The sequence below is a fragment of the Mercenaria mercenaria genome, unplaced genomic scaffold (assembly GCF_021730395.1).
Source record: "Mercenaria mercenaria strain notata unplaced genomic scaffold, MADL_Memer_1 contig_2147, whole genome shotgun sequence".
In the NCBI taxonomy this organism is placed as follows: Eukaryota; Metazoa; Mollusca; class Bivalvia; order Venerida; family Veneridae; genus Mercenaria; species Mercenaria mercenaria.
In genome coordinates, this window is record NW_026460188.1 from 29,612 (window position 1) to 50,957 (window position 21,346).

General features: G+C 37.0%; 1 protein-coding gene across 1 annotated transcript; it reads left to right on the forward strand.

Annotated features, from left to right (window-relative positions):
• Window positions 1-14,539: 14,539 nt before the first annotated feature.
• On the forward strand, window positions 14,540-16,510 carry LOC128552201 (uncharacterized). The gene has a single exon (XM_053533224.1). It carries the CDS (start codon window positions 14,540-14,542, stop codon window positions 16,508-16,510), a length of 1,971 nt encoding a protein of 656 aa, XP_053389199.1.
• Window positions 16,511-21,346: the final 4,836 nt, after the last annotated feature.

Sequence of the window (21,346 nt, forward strand, 5' to 3'; positions counted from 1 at the left end):
TCAAAAGTTTATTAAATGTAACAAAGGCCTCCGGCCCAAAATACACTACATAATATATAGTAAGTGGTTCAATCAGATAGTTGTGATCCCACAAAATGTATACATATACACTGATTAAGTTGAGACACATATTCATAGATTCAGCACACAGTCGACTAGCAAACATATCTTAACATAATAGTTCTATAGGCTGCTGAATATCATGATTAACAGGTCAAACATTATTTAAAAGCTTCTCAAGATACAATGCTGTTTGATATAACACCTTTTCATTATCAGAGCTAAGTATGTTATAAAAACTTTGTATACTTCTGTCAGATGAATACCAATTAAGAAGATACTGATTACGGATCTCACTAAATTTCTCACATTGAAAAAAAGCATGATATTCACATTCAACAATACTAGTGTTACTTCTATTATAACAAAATTGGCAGATATGAGTTTCAAAAGGGGTATTGTTGTGCCTACCAGTTTCAACATGCAGCTTATGGCTTGAACAACGAAATTTTGACATTGCTAGCCTGTATTTAAATGGCAAATTTATTGTAAGGTAACGTTCTGTATTTAATAAAGTTTTAAAATGTTTATAATGGTGACATCTACTTGATTCATCGATAGACTCTTTCCAGTTTTGTGTATGACAATCTATGAGTCTTTGACGAAAAATACTAACGAAGTAGTCAATATCTCCAACATCATGTGAAACCCAAACATAACCAAAACCATACAAAAATAACAAGTGTTTGACCTGAGTAGCCCAGGTGATTCTGCCTACGTTGTCTAAAGATTTTAGCATCTAATAACACCGTTTAGGGTATCTAGAGTTATCCATCTATATTAGTTTACACCAATACTTAACACAGTTTGAATAATAGGTTATACACATTGGTAGTCTGCCACATTCTCCCAAAACAATTATATTATTCGTTGAGTTTTTTACTCCAAGAATTTTTTTACAAAACTTAGTATGTATGGTTTCTATTTCTGGCGAATATTTATATCCCCAAATCTGAGATCCATAGCAGAGTACTGGTTTTACCATAGCATCAAATAGCTGAAACAACTGTTTAATGTTAAAATATCCAAATGGCCTTTGATAGTTATACATAGCATATATCGACTTTTGTGCCTGTGACGCTTTTCTTTAGCTGCTGTCCAAGATAAGGTCGGCGTAAATAAGATGCCCATATACTTATAAACAGTCGTAACGCAAACTAATTGGCCACGGAAAAACCATCTTTCATTAATTCTTAAGGGTCCACCATTTCGAAATACAATTATTTCCGTTTTACTGAGGTTAACTTCCATCCCTGTTGAATTACAAAATTGTTCTATTACGTTGAGTTGTTGTTGTAACTTAAATACAGTTTCTGCACAATTTGCAATGTCATCTGCAAACATCAGACATAATATATCAGGTATTTAATTGTCGATAAAAATACCTGAATTGCATTTTTCACGCAGTAAGGAGGATAATTGATCAATAAATAAGGAAAAAATCACAGGACTACTTATGTCCCCTTGTCTTGTACCAATGTTACACGGAAAATAATCCGTTACTCTCCCCGTTGATGTCTTAACACAAGATTGTAAATTTTTGATACATTTGAGCAAGGATCCTGAGAAAATTACCGTTTACACCTTTAGATTGTAAACTTTCAAATAACTTTTTATGGTTAATCTTATCAAAAGCTTTCTTGAAGTCGACATATAGGCAGTAAAAACGACCACCAGATCTAGACAAGTATTTCTGAGCCATGGCTTGTAAACAAAACACGTTATCAATGGCAGAATAACCACGTCTAAAACCTGCTTGGGCTTCATCAATTTTTTTATTATTTTCAGCCCACGAATATAAACGTGAGTTCGTTATATTAGAATAGATTTTGTACATTGTGGTAGTTATAGATATACCTCTATAATTGCTCGGATCATTAAAGGCTCCTGACTTATGTATTGGACAGATTATACTTTGACCCCAAGAAGAGGGGAAACTCCCACTCATGAATATCTTGTTAAATAGAGCGCATAGTACATGAGCTATTATATCATCTGTATACTTATAAAATTCAGCATTTAATCCGTCATTACCTGGGCTTTTGCCGATTGCTAATTTTAAAATGGAGTTTTTAGTTTCCTCTAAGGTAATTTCAGAATTTAGAAATTGGTCGCGGGGACCCTCATCATTAATAACAATGGCTTCTACAGAGTCATCAAATAACAGTCTACTGAAATATGTAAACCATTCATTTGCTGAAACAGTTAAACTATTTACGCTCTGATTGGGTCTAGATATCTTCAGTACTTTCCATAACTGATTGATGTTATTACAACATTCAACGAGTTTAATGCGTTCTCTACTTTGAAAAGCATACTTTTTCTGAATTACAGCATTTTCTCTCTTTATAACATTCAAGGTCTTGATTATAATTTGTTGCTCTAAACTGACGCAGAGCCCTATATTTACTGAGTTTTAATATTTCACACTCTTCATCCCACCATTTTGGTTGAGTTACTGATAATGTAGTATTGCTAGATTTAGAATACACTCGCATATGTGATGCTGCCTCTTGATATACATTAGTTAATGTACTAACTGCTCTATTTATGTCTGTATTTATAAGATTGAGAAAGGAGTCTCTGTGCTGTTCAAAAAGATTATTAAAAACAGTGAAAAAAGTATGGCTCTTATTAGAATCCCATTTAAATTTCGGAAATATCATTCCAGATGTACTCTCTGAGACCAATGTTTGTGTTTCATTATGACTGTATATACTAAAGTGTAATCTACAGGCTACGGGAAAATGGTCCGATTCATCCCTTTCCAAGACATCGAAATATGAAACATGATTAAAAAGATCTTCACATGCTAACATATAGTCTACCACGCTAGCTCCATCCCCAGATAAACAAGTAAAATTACCTTGAGAATCATCAAAACGACCATTTAAAACATGCATGTCGTGGGTACAGCAAATATTTATAAGCTAACTATATCATCATTATGATACTGCGATTTTGTGATTCGGTGATATATACAGTTATGCATTCAAATCTCCATGAAAAGTAAAAAGATGTTAAGTACGCAGCCGGTAGTTATTCCTAGTAAATTACTGTCCCGTTGGTATATATTCAAAGTATGTTGAATAATTTTTACTAGGCATGAATACTTGTAAGTTTGTGATCAAGTCCACGGCTGCGTCAGAGGTGTTGATAGAGTGGGCCAAATTTTCCGGTCTGTAATTATAATGACGTCAGAGGTGGTAAATTATTCCGCATTGAACTACATTGTACAGCGGATAGATACGAAATAGCTGTGAGGCAGTCTATTCCTGATTAAATTCTGCGTGGTAGAGAATATGATTTTGGTAAATCACCTTCCAAAACTGAAAACTCCTCTTGAAACATTATGTCGGTTTTTGTTGCTCACATTCATTGTATTCGAGACAAAAGTATCAGGTCTGTGGACCTGATGTCCGAGAGAAATATGTTTTGTTGGAAATGTTAAATTTAAATTCCTTTTGATTTGTACAAGATTTTTAAATATCCTGCAGGTGCGCCATTTAACATACCGAGACTCTGGCGTAATATGATATAAGTAGGTCAAGTTTTATTTAGCAAGCAGAAGGTGATTTGATCTTTTGTTACTTCAAATCAAATTTTATTGCACATGTATGAATTTTCTATAGAAAAGTCAAATAATTTCATAAGTTCTCCTTTACCGATTCCCAGGGGATATTTTCTTTTAAGCATACGTTGCTAATGACAAACACAGAAACATTTATAGAGCTCTAGTGAACCTTAGACATATTTTATAAAACCACGAAAAATTAGACTTAAAATATTTTTATACCTCGTATTATAAGTGCATGCCTGGAAAGGTGTTTTAGAAATACAATATATATTTTTGCAAAAAAAAGAAGAAATACATCTTTGCCATTTAATTTGTCAACAAACCACCACCTGCGACTATTATCCGTCAGATGCTGTAATGTCATCCGGGAAAACTATCATTCATAACCGAGTCCCGTGTAACAGTTCGTCCCCCTTGACAGGTGTTAGTGTTAAAAAATTCTAGTTTATTTAAGTCTGTTTAAGTTAAGCTAGTCTAATCAAGCTTTAAGGGAATGTTATGTTATTGTAAAATTATTTAAACAAGTTAAAACATACTTAAAGTTTTTTCTAGGACACATCTATATAAATATATAATGATCATCTTGTAAAATTTTGGTTGCAATGTCTGTTTTAAATATTTATCACCCAGCATCGAACACAAGGTCACGACCGTTCTACCTTATTGGCATTCAGTATCTCTCCGTTTAACCGCCCGGGAGCGTTACATTTTGCACCAATGGTGCATTTATTCCTGCACTAAAATACAAAAAAACAAAAACAAAATTCAAAAAGAACTATATGTTGTTTTCTAATGCCTAAGCATGTCAAGCCCGCTATTTCCAAAGTATTTACGCTAACATTAATTGTTAAATCCAACCGCAAGGTAAATCCGTCACAACTTTTAGTTGAGTAAATACGGTAATTATACACAGTGACCCGGTCAGTCGATGTCGACATTTCGATGTACCATTCGAGGCGTGAAATTGTTGCGCACAATTAGAGGATCACACTGGGGTTTATTTTCACATATTGACCATGCATTCGAAGGTAACGACGTATGTTAACCTTTAATTAAGAAATCTGGCATGTTTCAAAAAAGCCACTTTTCCATCCTCGGGTTTGGAAAAATGTAATCCGTGGGGCGCATTTAGCCAGAAAGTCGCCTCAATTAGGAAAGAATAATTTTAACGTCAGAGATTATTTCTAAGATCACGGAGTTTGATTGGCCACCTTGTAATGACAACAGCTTTCGAAGTCGGTTGCTTAGTCAAGTGTGACTTACCAAGTCTAAGTGTTCTTTCTCAAGGGAAGGAACAATAACATTCTTTAAATTAATACAGAAGAAACTCCGAAAACCGGACCCTGTCGGGACCAAGTCAAAAGTCCAGTTTTCAGAGGATTCCGGTTTGCAGAGGACTTTGCACAAATTTTTGAGAGGATTTATATATGTATATTCTTATTTATTTCATTTGACTGTATCATGTTCAATGTTTTTTAGTTGTTTTTTTTTTCTTTCCCCAAATCTGCATTGAATGCCTCTGTTATATATTAAAACTGAATTATTTCTAACAAAAAAACATCACTTAAAATGATACTTAAAATAAAAAGAATGCTTTGCCTATTGCGCCGATATAAATTGTCTAGCTCCTATAAATTATGGAACATCATCATGTGAGTATTCTATAATTAATCATTAATACTAATGCTAAAAATAGTTAATAAGAATAAGATTCTTTTTCTTTCTCTACAAAAATGTAATTTTATGAAAAATCACCTGTACACCAATAAATCAATTAACTGCCCCCTATAAGATTAAAATGTTTTGCACTTTATAATGTTATAATTAATAAAACACACAGGTAAATGTTTTTCACACCTACTAAGGTAACATTTATGATTGTTAGTTGGTAAAATGATGTCGCCTGCTTGAGATTATGTTTTTAAAATCAATTCAAAGTAATAATACTCATAAGTTTTGACACTTACTGTCCGGTTTTCAGAGGATTTTTATAATATAATATTCCTTTGTGGCCATAAAGAACCGGCCTGTGGGCCGGTTGTCTAGTGGTAACACGCTTGTCTGTCAATCCAGAGGTCCGGGGTTCGAATCCAGGTCCACGCACTGGAAAATTCTGAAATGCTTTTGAGTGTCTAACCTAACTAAGAGACCTCTACTGGTTCTTCCCAGGAAAGACGGCTACGCGTGTATCGGCGCTATACACTGGGCACGTTAAAGATACAGACCGTCTATTTGCAAAGGGCTAGGCTAAGTTAGCCAGACAGGACTGTATCTAAAAATGATTTCTCTATATCTGTTCTGGGGGCTTTGTCTCACTCTGTCCCTCTGGTCAGATCGCTCTGTATCTGTACTAGTAGAGGATGAATTTCGCGCCCTGTGTGGCTGCGTTTGATATATGTAAAGCGTCTTTGAATGCGTTTATCATGAAAAGGGCGCTACATAAATCTGGTATAATAATGATTATAATAATAATAATAATAATAATAATGATAATAATTCAGAGTTTCCGGAGTGTTTTTAATTGAACTTATTAGAGAAAAACTTGGGACTTCGAAAATCGTCCGTTTTTCAGTGGATTCCGGTTGATGTAGGGTCCGGTTTTCGGAGTTTGTACTGTATATTATGTAATCGATAATGTCACAGAATGACTCTAATTATAAATATTACCTAGAATATGCTTTGTAGAAAAGTGCATGTATCATAGTAGTAATAGACAAGAAGTCAATAGGGGAAGGAGTGAAAGTCAAAGAGACACTGGTGATTGGCTGCAATATAAATAATCGTCTCTGCATGTCCAATCATCCCATAAAGTTCTCAACTTATTGATGGGAAAGGGGTTTCTATTGTCAGGCCCCTGTGACCTTAGCCTTTGCTAAAGTAACCCAGAAAACGGTAAGGGTCATCTACTCTGTAAGTCCTATCATCCTACGAAGATTGAAGGTACTGGGTCAAATGATGACTCTCAACTTACTGATCGGAAAACGTTCTGGTCACAGAAACCTTGACCTTTTAATCAAGTGACCTAAAAGATCAAAAGGGGTAATCTACACTATATGTCCAATCATTTTATGAAATTTCAACATTCTGGGTCAAATGGTTCTCAAGCTATTGATCAGAAACGGTTTTCCATGTTCAGGCCCCTGAGACCTTGAACTTTGATCCAGCACCCAAAAAACAATAGGGGTCTTCTACTCTGTAATCCCAATCACCCTATGAAGTTTGAAGGTTCTAGGTCAAATGATTTTCAAGTTACTGATCCAAAATTAACTGTGACGGACGGATGACCCCTTGGACCCTGACAATTGATGGAATGATCCCAAAAACAATAAGAGTCATCTACTCTGCAAGTCCTATCACCCTATGAAGTTTAAATGTTCTAGGTTAAATAGTTCTTACGTTACTGATCGGAAATGGATTTCCATGTTCAGCCCCCTGTGACCTTGACCTTATGAGAGCGATCCCAAAAATCAATATCGGGGGAGGGGGGGGGGGTCATCTACTTTGCATGTCCAACCATTCTGTGAAGTTTCAACATTATGGGTCAAGTGGTTCCCAGGTTATTGATCGGACATGTGTTGTTTTTATTTTTCATTTTCAGGCCTCTGTGACCTTTGCTGGAGTGACGCCTAAAACAATAGGGTACGTCTACGTTATAAGCCTTGCCACCCTACGAATTTTTAAGGTTCTAGGCCAAATGGTTCTCCAGTTGTTGATCGGAAATGAAGTATGGGAGACATAATTCTCGACATCAACAAATCGATTAAGTGACACGCAAGTGATCTCAAACATTGACTCCACATACATAAATATATATGTATAAGTACAGAGTTAAGTTTTTTCTATGCTAGCCAATATTACATACATGTCACACACATTTTTGAACCTAGGGCAATAATTTGAATAATAACGATAGAAATTACAAATCTAATATCACACGTCAAATATCCAGGCTCTATTGATTCAGAGAAGAAGATTTCCAATGTTTCTTATATAAAAGCCTATAGTAAGTACATGTCAGACACAGGGGCATGAACTTCTTTTTTTACCTTAGGGTAATAATTTGGACAAGTATGGTAGAACGTCAAATCGTTATATCATATGCCAAATATCAAAAGTCCAGAGAAAAAAAGATTTGCCTATTTTTAACCAAACAGACCCTTATGTTCAATGAACCGGAACCATTTGAACAATTTTGCAAGAGGGTTACCAAGAGATAATTTGTGTAAAGTTTCATCAATATCCATTCAGTGGTTTTTGAGGAGATACTGTTTAAAGAAATGTTTGATGAAAAGTGACCACGCCCTCTAGCGGTCATGTTTTTTTGATGAATCAGAAAAATTTGAACACTATTTGTAGAAGATCACAAAAGAACCATTTGTGTAAAATTTTTTTAAAATCGGACTAGCAGTTTCACATGAGAAGACTTTTAAAATTTCCACTATATACATATAGGGAAATGTGACCACGCCTTCTGGCGGCCATGTTTTTTGACGAATCGGTATCAATTGAACAATCTTGGTAGAGTGTCACAAAAGGACCATCTGTTTGAAATTATTCTAAAATCGGGCAAGCAGTTTCACACAAGAAGATTTTTAAAGTTTCCACTATCTACATATTTAGAAAAGTGACCACGCCCCCTGGCAGCCATGTTTTTGACGAAACAATATAATTTGAATAAACTTGGTAGAGCGTCACACAAGGACCATTTGTATAACATTATTCTAAAATCGGTCTAGCAGTTTCACACAAGAATATTTTTTTTAATTTTCCACTATATACATATAGGGAAAAGTGACTACGCCCCCTGGCGGCTATGTTTTTTTATGAATCGGTATAATTTGAATATTCTTGGTAGAGGATGACATAAGGACTATTTATGTGAAATTATTCCAAAATCGAACCGTCGGTATAGGAGGAGATGTCGTTTGAAGATTTTTCTATTTATAGCTTTGGTGGCCCCTATGTGCAACCAAGCGAAACTGTTTGAACAACTTTGGTAGATGGACATTCAATAACCATTTGTGTAAAATTATATTAAAATCGGACCAGCAGTTTCACACAAGAAGATTTTTTTAAATTTCCACTGTGTACATATACGGAAAAGTGACCACACCCCTGGCGGCTATGTTTTTTTATGAATCGGTATAATTTGAATATTCTTGGTAGAGGATGACATAAGGACTATTTATGTGAAATTATTCCAAAATCGAACCGTCGGTATAGGAGGAGATGTCGTTTGAAGATTTTTCTATTTATAGCTTTGGTGGCCCCTATGTGCAACCAAGCGAAACTGTTTGAACAACTTTGGTAGAGGACCATCCAAGGAACATCCACGCCAAGTTTCATCAAAGTCCATTCTGTGGTTTTGGAGGAGATGTCTTTTAAACATAATTGTTGACGACGGACGGCCAAACGGACACAGCGTGATCACAATAGCTCTGTAGCATACGTACGAAATCTGTTACAAATGCGATCTGTTACGAATGTGGTCCTACACGGCTCTTTATTTTCTCGTCCAAAAAAGCATCTCCGGTCAATATACCAAATTCCTATGTTTGAAAAAAATACCTTAAATTGTACAATGTGCACACGTACTTAAAGGTTTAAGAAATACCCGTTTTCTAATTTTTGCTGGAGTACTTCTTATCGTCAGTTGTAAAACGTTTAGAGTAACACGCATATTTAGACTTTGGAATACTCGTCTGGTCTGACACCATTTATGGTATACAGACATTAAAAAGGAAAAGGCACGAAAAAACAGTATCGCATATTGTGACGGATTCAAATAGTTCCCAGTTGGTCGCAAAGTTATTTTCTTTCATTTTTATGCTGCACTAACATGTCAGAGCATTTTCATAATAAAATAATAATATTACAGAATTTGTCATGGACGCTTATGTCATACACCACCATCACGACTTGGGTTCTTGTTTGGTGTCACACGCATGCACGCACACACGCACGCACACACGCACGCACACACGCACACACACACACACTGATTTGTATTCAGTAGTGGCAAGATTATCAAGGAAAAAATGTTACAGATATTTAAAATCTGTTCTGGTGTGTGCTGCTGCCATTAGAAGTTTCTCAATTTTATACAAATAATGAAGACCGGATTTTAGTTTGCTCATGCCTTTTGTCTCGTACCTCATTGAAAAACAATGTCAAATAAAAAGTAATTTGATCCAAATGAGAGCTTTTAGGTTGGACCATTGCCATATGCCGTAAGCAAAGTGGTTCAAATCTGCTATTTATGTGTGTAAAAAGGCAAATTCAGTTCACATCTGTTTTAATCATTGACAGAATCATGATACTAATAAGGTTAATAAAATAAAGCAGTTCTTCCGAAAAAGTCGCTCTTTGTTCTTCGCTTCTAATTGATTTGATTCTTAAAGGGATATTGAAAGGGATATTAGTCAATCTATCATGAAAGTTGGCATCACAATAGAATGCACAGCACTATCTGAAATGTGTATAATATATTTGATCCAACCTACTTTTATCTGAAGAAATTTTGTTTTTCAATGATTACAGAATATTTAATGTAAGAATTAAGCTATTGAACCAAATCAGTTACAGTCTGGCTTGGAAGCTATACTGATCTAGTGTTTAAATAACATAATGTGTGGCATTTCTTGTAATTACAAAACTTCAAAACCTACATGTTTATATTCTAAATTACTATTTTTACTGAGTTCTTTCCATGGACTTTGTAATATATACTAGTCAGAAAAATGAAATATGAGAACCGACTTAATTAACGTAAAGAGATTACCGACCCCTACCCAATTTTGCATGTTACATATCAGATTAAGGTAGTCTGATGGTTTTTGATCCCTGAAAAAAGTTAATGAGGACCGGAATGTTAATGCTTGGAGACAAAGGCCATATTAAAGTAGAACATCCCCTGTTCACCTGGGTGCTGTCTCCAAAATATACATGACCATTATATGCAAATTATAGAGGTCAAAATGTCATGTGTTAAAACTGATATTTATTTTATTTTCACATAATTTTCGGCAATGATGCAATGGTTCATGAATAATTGCACATTATACTGGATTTAATTTACAATTATAGGTTTAAATAAAACAAACACTTTTATCTAATTTATAAATTATGACTCGCACTCGAAAACGCATTGTATGCTCATATATTAAAAGTCACAGGTTATATATAGTGAACAAAATAGCTGCCAAATGCTAATTTTCCAAAATCTTTGCAGTTTCTGTAAATACATTCTGAAATTTGGAACATTGTTAGACCAAATTGTTGTTAAAAGCATAATAATTTTTTTTAAATATATTAAATGACGCAAACATGATTTTAATCAATTTACTAACTCAACCCATTGTAAAGTCACAAAAACACATAAAAGCTGCGGTTTAGACAACGAGTGAATACCACTTGTAAAGTACGAACTGTTCATAGTGTTATAATATGCCAAAGTGTTACTATTTTCAGGATGTCAATGTTGCCAACCCCCATCTCAGTTTACAGGTGAATCATTCTTTGCATACTTATAAAATAGATTACTCACATCAATTACAAGTTAATCTGCATAATGTCTTAGGTTTCACCACTTGAATAGTCATAACTTTGCATATTCCTTCGATTTCCTGAGATATTTTTGTTTTGACAAGTTGTTGTTGTCGTTGGGATTTTTTGCAAGTATAAATCCAAACTTTCCGTACATTTCCGTGTTCTTGAGTCACACCACTATTATAAATTACTCCTGTTACATTGATTAATCTTAGGAATATCTAATTGTTATGATATGTTGTGTATTTTTCATGTTTTTGTTGTTCCAGCCAATTCCGCTATTTGGTTACCTGTTGACATTGACCAATCAGAAAAGTTAACAGAATATAGAATGACCGAACCATCTAAACTTACCATAGATAATGCTGCCATAGTACCTGGTGTTGTACAGACGGTTAACGATGACCTTCATGTTAACTTCGTGAATTGTTCTAGTGATGATATTACTTTACACTTTAAGCATGCTGTGGGACAATGTGAACCTTATATCGACAAGGAAGCAAACATTATCAGAAATATAAGCACAGAATCAAAAAGCAATGAGCAGATCCAACGGGAATTACTTGAACATTTAAAAGACTTATTAGAGAGAAGTTCTAAAAATATTTCTGCAGAATAATCTGAACAACTCAAAGGTCTCCTTATCGAATACCAAGCGGTATTTGCAAAATCCTTTGATGATCTTGGTAAAACTGATAGAGTTCAACATCGCATACATACGGGTAATGCACCGCCGGTCCGACAACCTCCACGAAGGTGTTCGCCTCCTTGATGCAAATCTGAAACTAAAACAATCTAAATGCGCCGAATTTGAGACGGAGACGAAATTTCTTGGTCATATTGTTTCTGAAGAAGGGGTGGCCACTGACCCTGATAAAATCTCCGCAGTCAAGGCTTGACCTCAACCCACATCAGTGAAACAAATGCGAAGTTCCCTTGGCCTATGCTCATATTACTGCCGATACGTCCCTGGATTCGCGGGTATTGCACACCCCTACATAAGTTGTGTGAGAAGGGTGCAAAATTCACTTGGACTTCTGAATCAGAGTCAGCATTTCTTCAACTGAAAGAGGCATTGACAAGCGCTCCTGTTCTCGCATATCCACTACCTGATATTGGGTTCATTCTTGACACAGATGGTAGTGATAAATGCGTGGGTGCAGTATTGTCGCAGAAACTGAGTGACCATGAAAACGTCATAGCATACATGAGCAAGTCACTGAGCAAACACGAACAATCTTACTGTACTACGCGGAAAGAGCTATTGGCAGTAGTAACGGCGTTACTTGACAGTTGTCCACCGTGCTGGTTTGAAGCATTCAAATGTTGATGCGTTATCAAGGCAACCCTGTAAAGTTTTTGTGAGACCAAAACGCCTAAGTGAGTCTAAGAGTGATGACGATTATAAATATGATCCCTCGTATTTGCAATACATACATGTGCAAGAGAAAGCTCCGCTACAACATTTTCGTGTCGGTGCACCAATGAAAAATTTAGCACTCGACATACTTGGTCCGCTGCCCATTTCTGAATCGAAAAACAACTTGCAGTTGTTGATTACTTTACGAAATGGACAGAGGCTTACGCAATTCCTGACCAGGAATCACAGACTATCGTGAAAGTGTTAGTAAACAAATTTATATGTCGGTTCGGGACTCCCATGCAAATACTTACAGATCAGGGTACAAACTTTACCTCAACCCTTTTCAAGGGAATTTGTGAGTTTCTTCACATCAATAAGATCCAAACCAGTAGCATGGATCCTATAGCAAATGGGACCACTGAGAGATTTATGAGAACACTGCAGACAATGTTAACAATGTATTGTGAAGATAACCAGAGAACCTGGGACTTATACCTACCACAACTTCTTATAAGTTACAGGGTATCCGCGCATCCGAGTATTGGCACCTGCCCAAATAGGATGGTCCTGGGAAAACTTAGAGAAACTTCAAATGCTCTGTTAACGTCCATGAGCATGCTAGAAAATGTCTGCGTAAAACCGCAGATTATCAGAAGAGACAATATGACCTTAGGGCGAAGATAAGGTCAATGAGAGAGGGACAGCCAGTTTGGCTCTACAATCCCAATCGACGTGTTGATGTTTGTACAAAACTAACTGTTAGAAACATAAATGAAGTTTCTAATATTTGTTGTATCTGACGCTATTTTTTGACGTCTGTTTGGCGTCTTCAGCCACGTGATAATTTGCGGCGTTCATTGACGTCAACGTCATAGTTGTTTATACTTCCGCCCAGACTTTGAAAAGTTAACTGAACTGAACGTTAACTGTGTACATAAATTATTCTGATGAGACTTGATGAGTAAGAGACTAAATTCGGTAACTAAATACTGTTAATTTATTCAAAGCGTAATTATTGAACTCGAAGTTATGATATTGAATTTGTTAAATAACATAAAATGAATATATAGACTTTAAGTTTAATTTTCTGCATGATTGGATAGTGCAAGTTTTGTTGATGTGAAATATGTTTAAAAGTACATCTGTTGTTTATATGAGTATATGTATAATTGGTGAGCGCTGTATGAATGTTGTTTGTGTATTTGTATTTGCAGAGAATCGCTATAACTAGAGAAATAAAAGAGTAAAGGCGCATCTCTCGTTTAGTCACTGAGTTGATCCAAGTCCCAGAACAATTCTCGAATAGTCGAATAATCGAATGCTCGAATCCAGCGGTTGATGTAGATCCACTGAAGAAACAGTGACGATACCATTGGATACAAGATGACAGACTCTGAAAATAAAACCTTTCAAGGACTTAAGCGGTCAAGGTCAGCACAATGTGCGCAACTGACGAAACTGTATAAGGAGTTGGAGCAATACATGATTTCTCATGATAATGATGATCTTGTTGAAAACTTGTATGTGAAACTGTGCGACAAATTCAACACTTTCAAGAACATACATTTAGAGTGCCTAGACTTATGTGACGAACCCGCCGATTGTGAAAATCTAGAACAATCCTATGAGTGTTATCATAATAATTTCACAGAGTTTCAGGAAAGATATGAACAATGGAAGTCATCGAACCAGTATAATGAAAATGACGAAATTTGTAGCAATGCGTCATCAACGTGTAAAACGAAACTTGCGAGTTCCAAAGCTAAACGTTTGATTGCTGAGCAAAAGTTAAATTCTCTTAGAAAAAACACGAGCTTGAACTGGCGCGCAGAGAAATAGAAATTTAACAGAACTTAAATATCAGTGTGAAATAGAGCAAGCGCGTATTGAAGAATCGGTCTGGCACGAGGCATTGGAGGAAGAAACTGGTGAGCATGTGCAAGATTCGTCATATGTGAAGCAGGCGACAGTAAATGATTTCACATCCGGTCATGGACACAAGAAGTGCACACGACGACTGTGTAATTATAAATACACCTAACAACACTCATTTGATAACGGAGCAACGTAAGAATGAATCAATGAATCAGAACGCGCATCCATCTGAGAATGTAGTCACGAGCGTTTTGAGAAATACAGACACTAACGTTTTGAGAAATACAAACACTAGCATAGAATCAGCTTTTCAGTTGCTGGCAAATACGTTACAAGAAGGATTCAACTTACCAAAGCCGGAGCTCCTGAGATTCAGCGGTTCAACATTGGAATACTGCAAATTTGTAAATAACTTTGAAACAAACATTGAATGTAGCGTTCGTGACGACATGTTACGACTTAGTTACTTGATACAATACTGCGACGGAGAGGCAAATAGTGCAATAGAAGACTGTGTACTACTGAGTCCAAGTGAAGGTTATAAACGAGCAAGAGACATTTTGTACTCACGGTACGGTAGGCCACATAACATTGCTAGAACTTATGTAGATAAAATTGTTAATGGTCATTCCTTAAAGGCGTCTGACACTAATGGTCTTTCAGATTTAGCACTTGAGATGAGAAAATGTGAAATTACTTTGTCTCAGTTAGGATTTAAGTCAGACATAGATAACACAGACAACTTACGCCGCATTGTTAGACGTTTGCCTATGCACGTCCGCGGTAAATGGGTAGATATTGCACACTCAATTACTGAGTTTGGTAGGGAACCGGGCTTTTCAGATCTAGTGAAATTTGTAGAAGAAAAGGCTCGAATCGCCACTTCCCTATATGGCCTTGACCTTGCAAATGAGAAGAGTCATGGTAAGATTGTTGAAGATCGAACCTTTAAGTCAAAGCCAAGTCTTGCACCTCGTAGAAATAATGTTGTCAGTTTTGCTACGAATAGTACAGTAAACAATTCTATGTGTAAGCCGTCACGTAAGTGCTATTGTTGTTCAGGTAGTTGTAAAGATTTAGCTTCATGTACGAAATTTACAGCCATGAATTTAAATGACAGGGAACAGTTTGTAAAAAAGAACAGACTTTTTTTCAATTGTTTAAAGGGCAAACATTTTTCTAACGTTTGTAGAAAACCTACTGGGTGCAATGTAACAGAATGTAAATCTAGACAACACTTTCTTTTACATAGTTGGGTAGTTAGTAAATCTGATCACACAGATCAACAATTTATCGTAAATTGCGCAACTGAAATCGGATCTTATGTGAAGAACTGTTTAGGTATAATACCTGTACTTGTTAGAGGTAAAAGTGGGACGTACTGCAAGACTTATGCTCTGCTTGACGAGGGAGCTGACCAAACATTATGTGATGAACGCTTGTTGAAAACGCTGAACCTACCCTCCAAACCTGTGACGTTCAAGATGTCTACAGCAAGCTCTTCCGGTATCATCGTCGAAGGACAGGAAGTTGAGCTGCACGTGCAACCGGCGTCAGGTGGTAACGACGTTACGTTGAGAAAAGTTTGGTCAGTAAAATCTCTTCCAATATCAACTAGATCTGCTGCGAGAAACGCTGACATCAGAGATCTACCATATTTATCTAAGATAGAAATCCCTGAAATCGACTCTAGCTCTGTGATGCTTCTTATTGGAACAGATGCACCACAGGCACATATACCCTTAGAAGTGCGTTCAGGCCGCCATGATCAACCCTACGCCATTAAAACTCAACTAGGCTGGGCAGTGCGTGGACCTGTAACAGACACTACAGCACAGAAAACAGCTAATGTAAATTTTCAGCAGTCAGCTGATGTATTGTTACAACAACAACTTGAGAAAATGTGGACTACGGATTTGGATGACAAAGTGAAAGTAGACAGAAATTCAATGTCTCTAGAAGACAAGAAAGCTTTAAACACTATGAACTCTTCACTGCGATATGAAAATGGACATTACAAACTGAAATTACCATGGCGTGACGAGAAAGCAGTAATGCCTAAAAACTTGACTCTTGCGCATGCGTGACTCGAAAATTTGAAGAGGAAGCACGAGATCAGGAGCTGCCTAAAATGTACACAACACCAGTAACTGACTATATCCAGAAAGGACATGCAAAGGAAGTAAATAAACACATTGAATCTGATAGTAACCGCGTGTGGTACTTACCCCATCATCCTGTGACGAATCCTAATAAGCCCGGAAAAGTGAGAGTTGTATTCCAATGTGCCGCCAAATACAAAGGAATTTCCCTAAATAGTCAACTTCTATAGGGACCCGACTTTATGAACAGCTTGGTTTGCGTTTTAATCAGATTTCGTCAAGAGCCCGTTGCTATAGCAGCCGACATCGAGGCTATGTTTCATCAGGTCCGTGTCGAAGATTTAGATTATGATGCCCTACGGTTTCTATGGTGGCCTGAAGGGGACATGACTCAACAACCTAGATGCTATAAGATGCTGGTACACCTATTTGGCGCGACCTCATCCCCAAGTTGCACAGCATATGCATTAATACGAACAGCGTCGGATAACGCACATATGTATAAACCAGAGGTAGTCAACACCGTTAAAAGGAACTTTTACGTTGACGACTGCTTAAAATCAGTTTCTTCTGATGAGAAAGCAATCGAGTTAGCCGCAGACTTACAGTCATTGTTAAGGAGAGGAGGATTTCGTCTGACGAAATGGCTCAGCAATAAGAGAGATGTCGTTGAATCTATCCCAGAGTCAGAACGAGCGCCAACTATAATGAATCTTAGCAAGAGCGGCTGTTTGCCAGTAGATCGTGCCCTCGGTGTTCAGTGGAATGTAGAGAAAGATGAACTCAAATTTAAAGTGAAAGTAAGTGAAATGCCAATAACAAGACGCGGCATCCTTTCCATCGTCAGTTCCATATTTGATCCCCTTGGACTGGTAGCACCAGTAACTCTACGTGCAAAGGCTATAGTACAAAACCTATGTAGACAGAAGCTTTCATGGGACGATCCTATCCCTGAAAAAGATACGTACGAGTGGAAACAAAGGTTAGATACTCTTCCATATTTAGAAGCTGTCTCTGTGAGAAGATGTTTTAAACCACAGGACTTTTGGAACTTTAAAGAATGCCCAGCTACATGTATTCTGCGACGGTTCTCAACTTGGTTACGGCGAATGCGTGTACTTGAGATTAAAAGATGAAAAGAACCTGATTTCATGCTCTCTGGTTGCTGGAAAACCACGACTAGCACCAATAAAACAGACATCTATTCCAAGACTTGAACTTTCAGGAGCAGTTGTCGCTTCCCGGCTTTATACACTAGTAGCAGACGAACTAGAAATAGACATTGACAGTGTGACATTCTGGACAGATTCTATGATTGTCCTTGGATACATTACAAACGAAACCCGGAGATTCAAAACCTTTGTTGGAAATAGGGTAAGTGAAATTCATGATGTGACGTCACAAGACCAATGGAGACACGTAGATACGGCTTCCAATCCAACAGACGTCGCGTCTAGAAGAATGCATGCCAGTGATTTTAAGACAATGAAATTTTGGATACATGGACCTGAATTCCTTCAGAAAGATGAAAGCCATTGGCCAAGCCACCTAACTAAACCTGAATTAGACGACGACGACACTGAGCTGAAAAAAGAGGTTGTCGTCAACACAACTAGTGCAGTTGAAGAGCATGTACTTTCTAAGTCACGTGAGAAATATTGGATTCTACACGGATCTAGTGCATTGAAGAGTATTTTGAGAGGTTGCATTCCATGCAGACGACAACATACACCGTTAATGACCCAACAGATGGCGCCCTTGCTTGACGAGCAGACGACACCGGATATGCCACCATTTTCCCATATTGGAATCGATTATTTCGGACCATTTATTGTGAAGACAGCTCGTGCACGAGAAAAGCGTTATGATTGCATTTTCACGTGCTTAACGTCGCGTGCGGTACATTTTGAAATTGCTCACAGTCTATCTACCGATTCTGTCATATCAGCCTTTCAACGCTTTCAAAGTCGACGTGGACGCCCACGGAAAGTCTTCAGTGATAATGGAACCAATCTTGCTGGAGGTGAAACTGAACTACGAAAATCATTGCAGCTATGGAACCAGTCCAAACTCAGTGGATTATTTGCTCAGAACGACATTGAATGGATTTTCAACCCTCCGAACGCAAGCCATATGGGAGGAGCATTGGAACGTTTAATTCGTTCTACTAGAGTTATATTGAAATCTCTCGTCCGAGAACAACTACTTAACGACAAGCAGCTGCTTACATTAATGGCTGAAACAGAGAAAATACTAAATGACAGACCTTTGACACCCGTTAGCAGTGATCCCAGAGACCCACCAGCATTAACGCCGAGTATGCTACTGCTAATGAAATCAAACCAGTGCTTACCTGTTGGTATCTTTAAGAAGCAAGATATATACGCAAAACGGTGGTGGAGACAAGTGCAGTATCTCGCAAATGTATTTTGGAAACGATGATTGAGAGAATACTTACCACTACTTCAGAAACGTCAGAAATGGCAACGTAAAACTGTAAACCTGAAGAAAGAAAATGTAGTTCTTGTTGCCGTTGACAACGTTCCCAGAGGACAGTGGCCACTAGCCCGAGTGGTTGACGTGAATCTTGGTAGAAATGGCCTAGTTAGAAGCTGTGTGATCAGAACTAAATCAAGTCAATTAATTAGGCCAGTTACTAAACTGTGTCTTCTTGAGGCTTCAATGTAAATTTGATCCTAACTTTTTTCGAAGCTAAATAATAATTATAACAAACATGTAAGAGACAAGTTTTGTTGTACAAATTGTTATAAATGCGCTAATTAGTCTTTATGAAGCCGATAATTGTTGTTGGTTAGATTTCGTGCGCCTTGCATCGATTAACTAATTACGTGAAATATAATGTCATCAAGTTTTAAGAATTATTGCTTATTGAGTGTCATTTTTGTAAATGTTATTTGTGATGAAATTTATGTAATTTCATAGAGGGGACTGTTAGAAACATAAATGACGTTTCTAATATTTGTTGTATCTGACGCTATTTATTTGACGTCTGTTTGGCGTCTTCAGCCACGTGATAATTTGCGGTGTTCATTGACGTCAACGTCATAGTTGTTTATACTTCCGCCCAGACTTTGAAACGTTAACTGAACTGAACGTTAACTGTGTACATAAATTATTCTGATGAGACTTGATGAGTAAGAGACCAAATTCGGTAACTAAATACTGTTAATTTATTCAAAGCGTAATTATTGAACTCGAAGTTACGATATTGAATTTGTTAAATAACATAAAATGAATATATAGACTTTAAGTTTAATTTTCTGCATGATCGGATAGTGCAAGTTTTGTTGATGTGAAATATGTTTAAAAGTACATCTGTTGTTTATATGAGTATATGTATAATGGGTGAGCGCTGTATGAATGTTGTTTGTGTATTTGTATTGCAGAGAATCGCTATAACTAGAGAAATAAAAGAGTAAAGGCGCATCTCTCGTTTAGTCACTGAGTTGATCCCAAGTCCCAGAACACTAACTTCAAAGTGGAAAGGTCCATATATCATGGTTAAGTGGCTTGATGATGTTACGTATCTAGTCCAGATGTCGCCGAAGATGAAGCCAAAAATATACCATGTTGACCCACTCCTTCCATACCATGGTCAAAATCCTCCAAAGTGAGAAGTGCGCTGTACAGCGTACAATCGGTTAAAGTGTTAGTCAGTTGAGTTAGATGTACCGTGTTGATTGAGAGACAGTTGTGAGACAGTTATCTATGATAATTGTAGGTTGTTAACGAAGTCGATGCAATCAACGAGTTTTGTGAAATCAGTCATGAAATAAAGTTAGATTCGCACCGGGCGTGGTCTTGGGTATGAAGTTACACAATGATTGTAATTGATGGACCGGTACCATCAATCTCTTAACCGTTTGTTTAGGATGGATCTTTCTGATGGCACATTTGTAGTTGCGAGGTGTGCGCATCAAGTACGCGCTCAGACTTGATTATTGCGCCGTACGAGATGTATTACTGCGGTCTAAGGCGTGCAGTTTATTGACTGTATCGATGGCGGCTCCGTATGGGCCACACCTGCGGCTTGCAAAAGAAGGATTAGTTTGTTGGCACATATGCATGTGGAATCGGAATGTGCGCATCAAGTACGAGTTTGACCGAAACTAAAGAAATTTGTGTTAACATTGCTAGAAACCGAATTTGAAGCTGTTGACGCCCTAGAATTGTTAATGGAACTAAATGCGAAAAATTGACACGTGTGCATGCTATTTTCAAAGTGATTGACAATAGAAAGCTGTATAGAAACTTTACATGGATTGGACACAACCCGATTGGTTTTATTATCGGTCAATATATAATCAACTCTTGTATGAAGTGACTATGACTTAAAGTTTTATAGTGAATAATTAAGATAAACAACTAAAGTCTTAAAAGTAGCATTGGCACAAGATATTAATACTTGAATACATGAATACATTTCAATATAGAAATATTATGTATACTTCGACGGGAATGTTAATTTTGTCTTACAGTATGGAAAGATGTCCAGAGTGTCCCAAAATGGGGTTTCAGAGTAGAAAATTATTAAAAAAACATGTCGGTAAGGATCACTCATACTTTCACTTGTGAAAGACACTGAAACTACTGAAAACCATACACATGATACTCTAATTGATTTACATGACCAGGCTCCTGTGGAAGACACAGAGATTGCTGAACCATCTTAACCAAATTTACAAAGTGAATCAAATGACTCTTAACTTATAGATAACAATGTGGTCACTAATATTTTACAACAAGCAGCATTGAATGCTGGACTGACCGGCCCACCATTGCCATTGAAGTCAGGAAAAT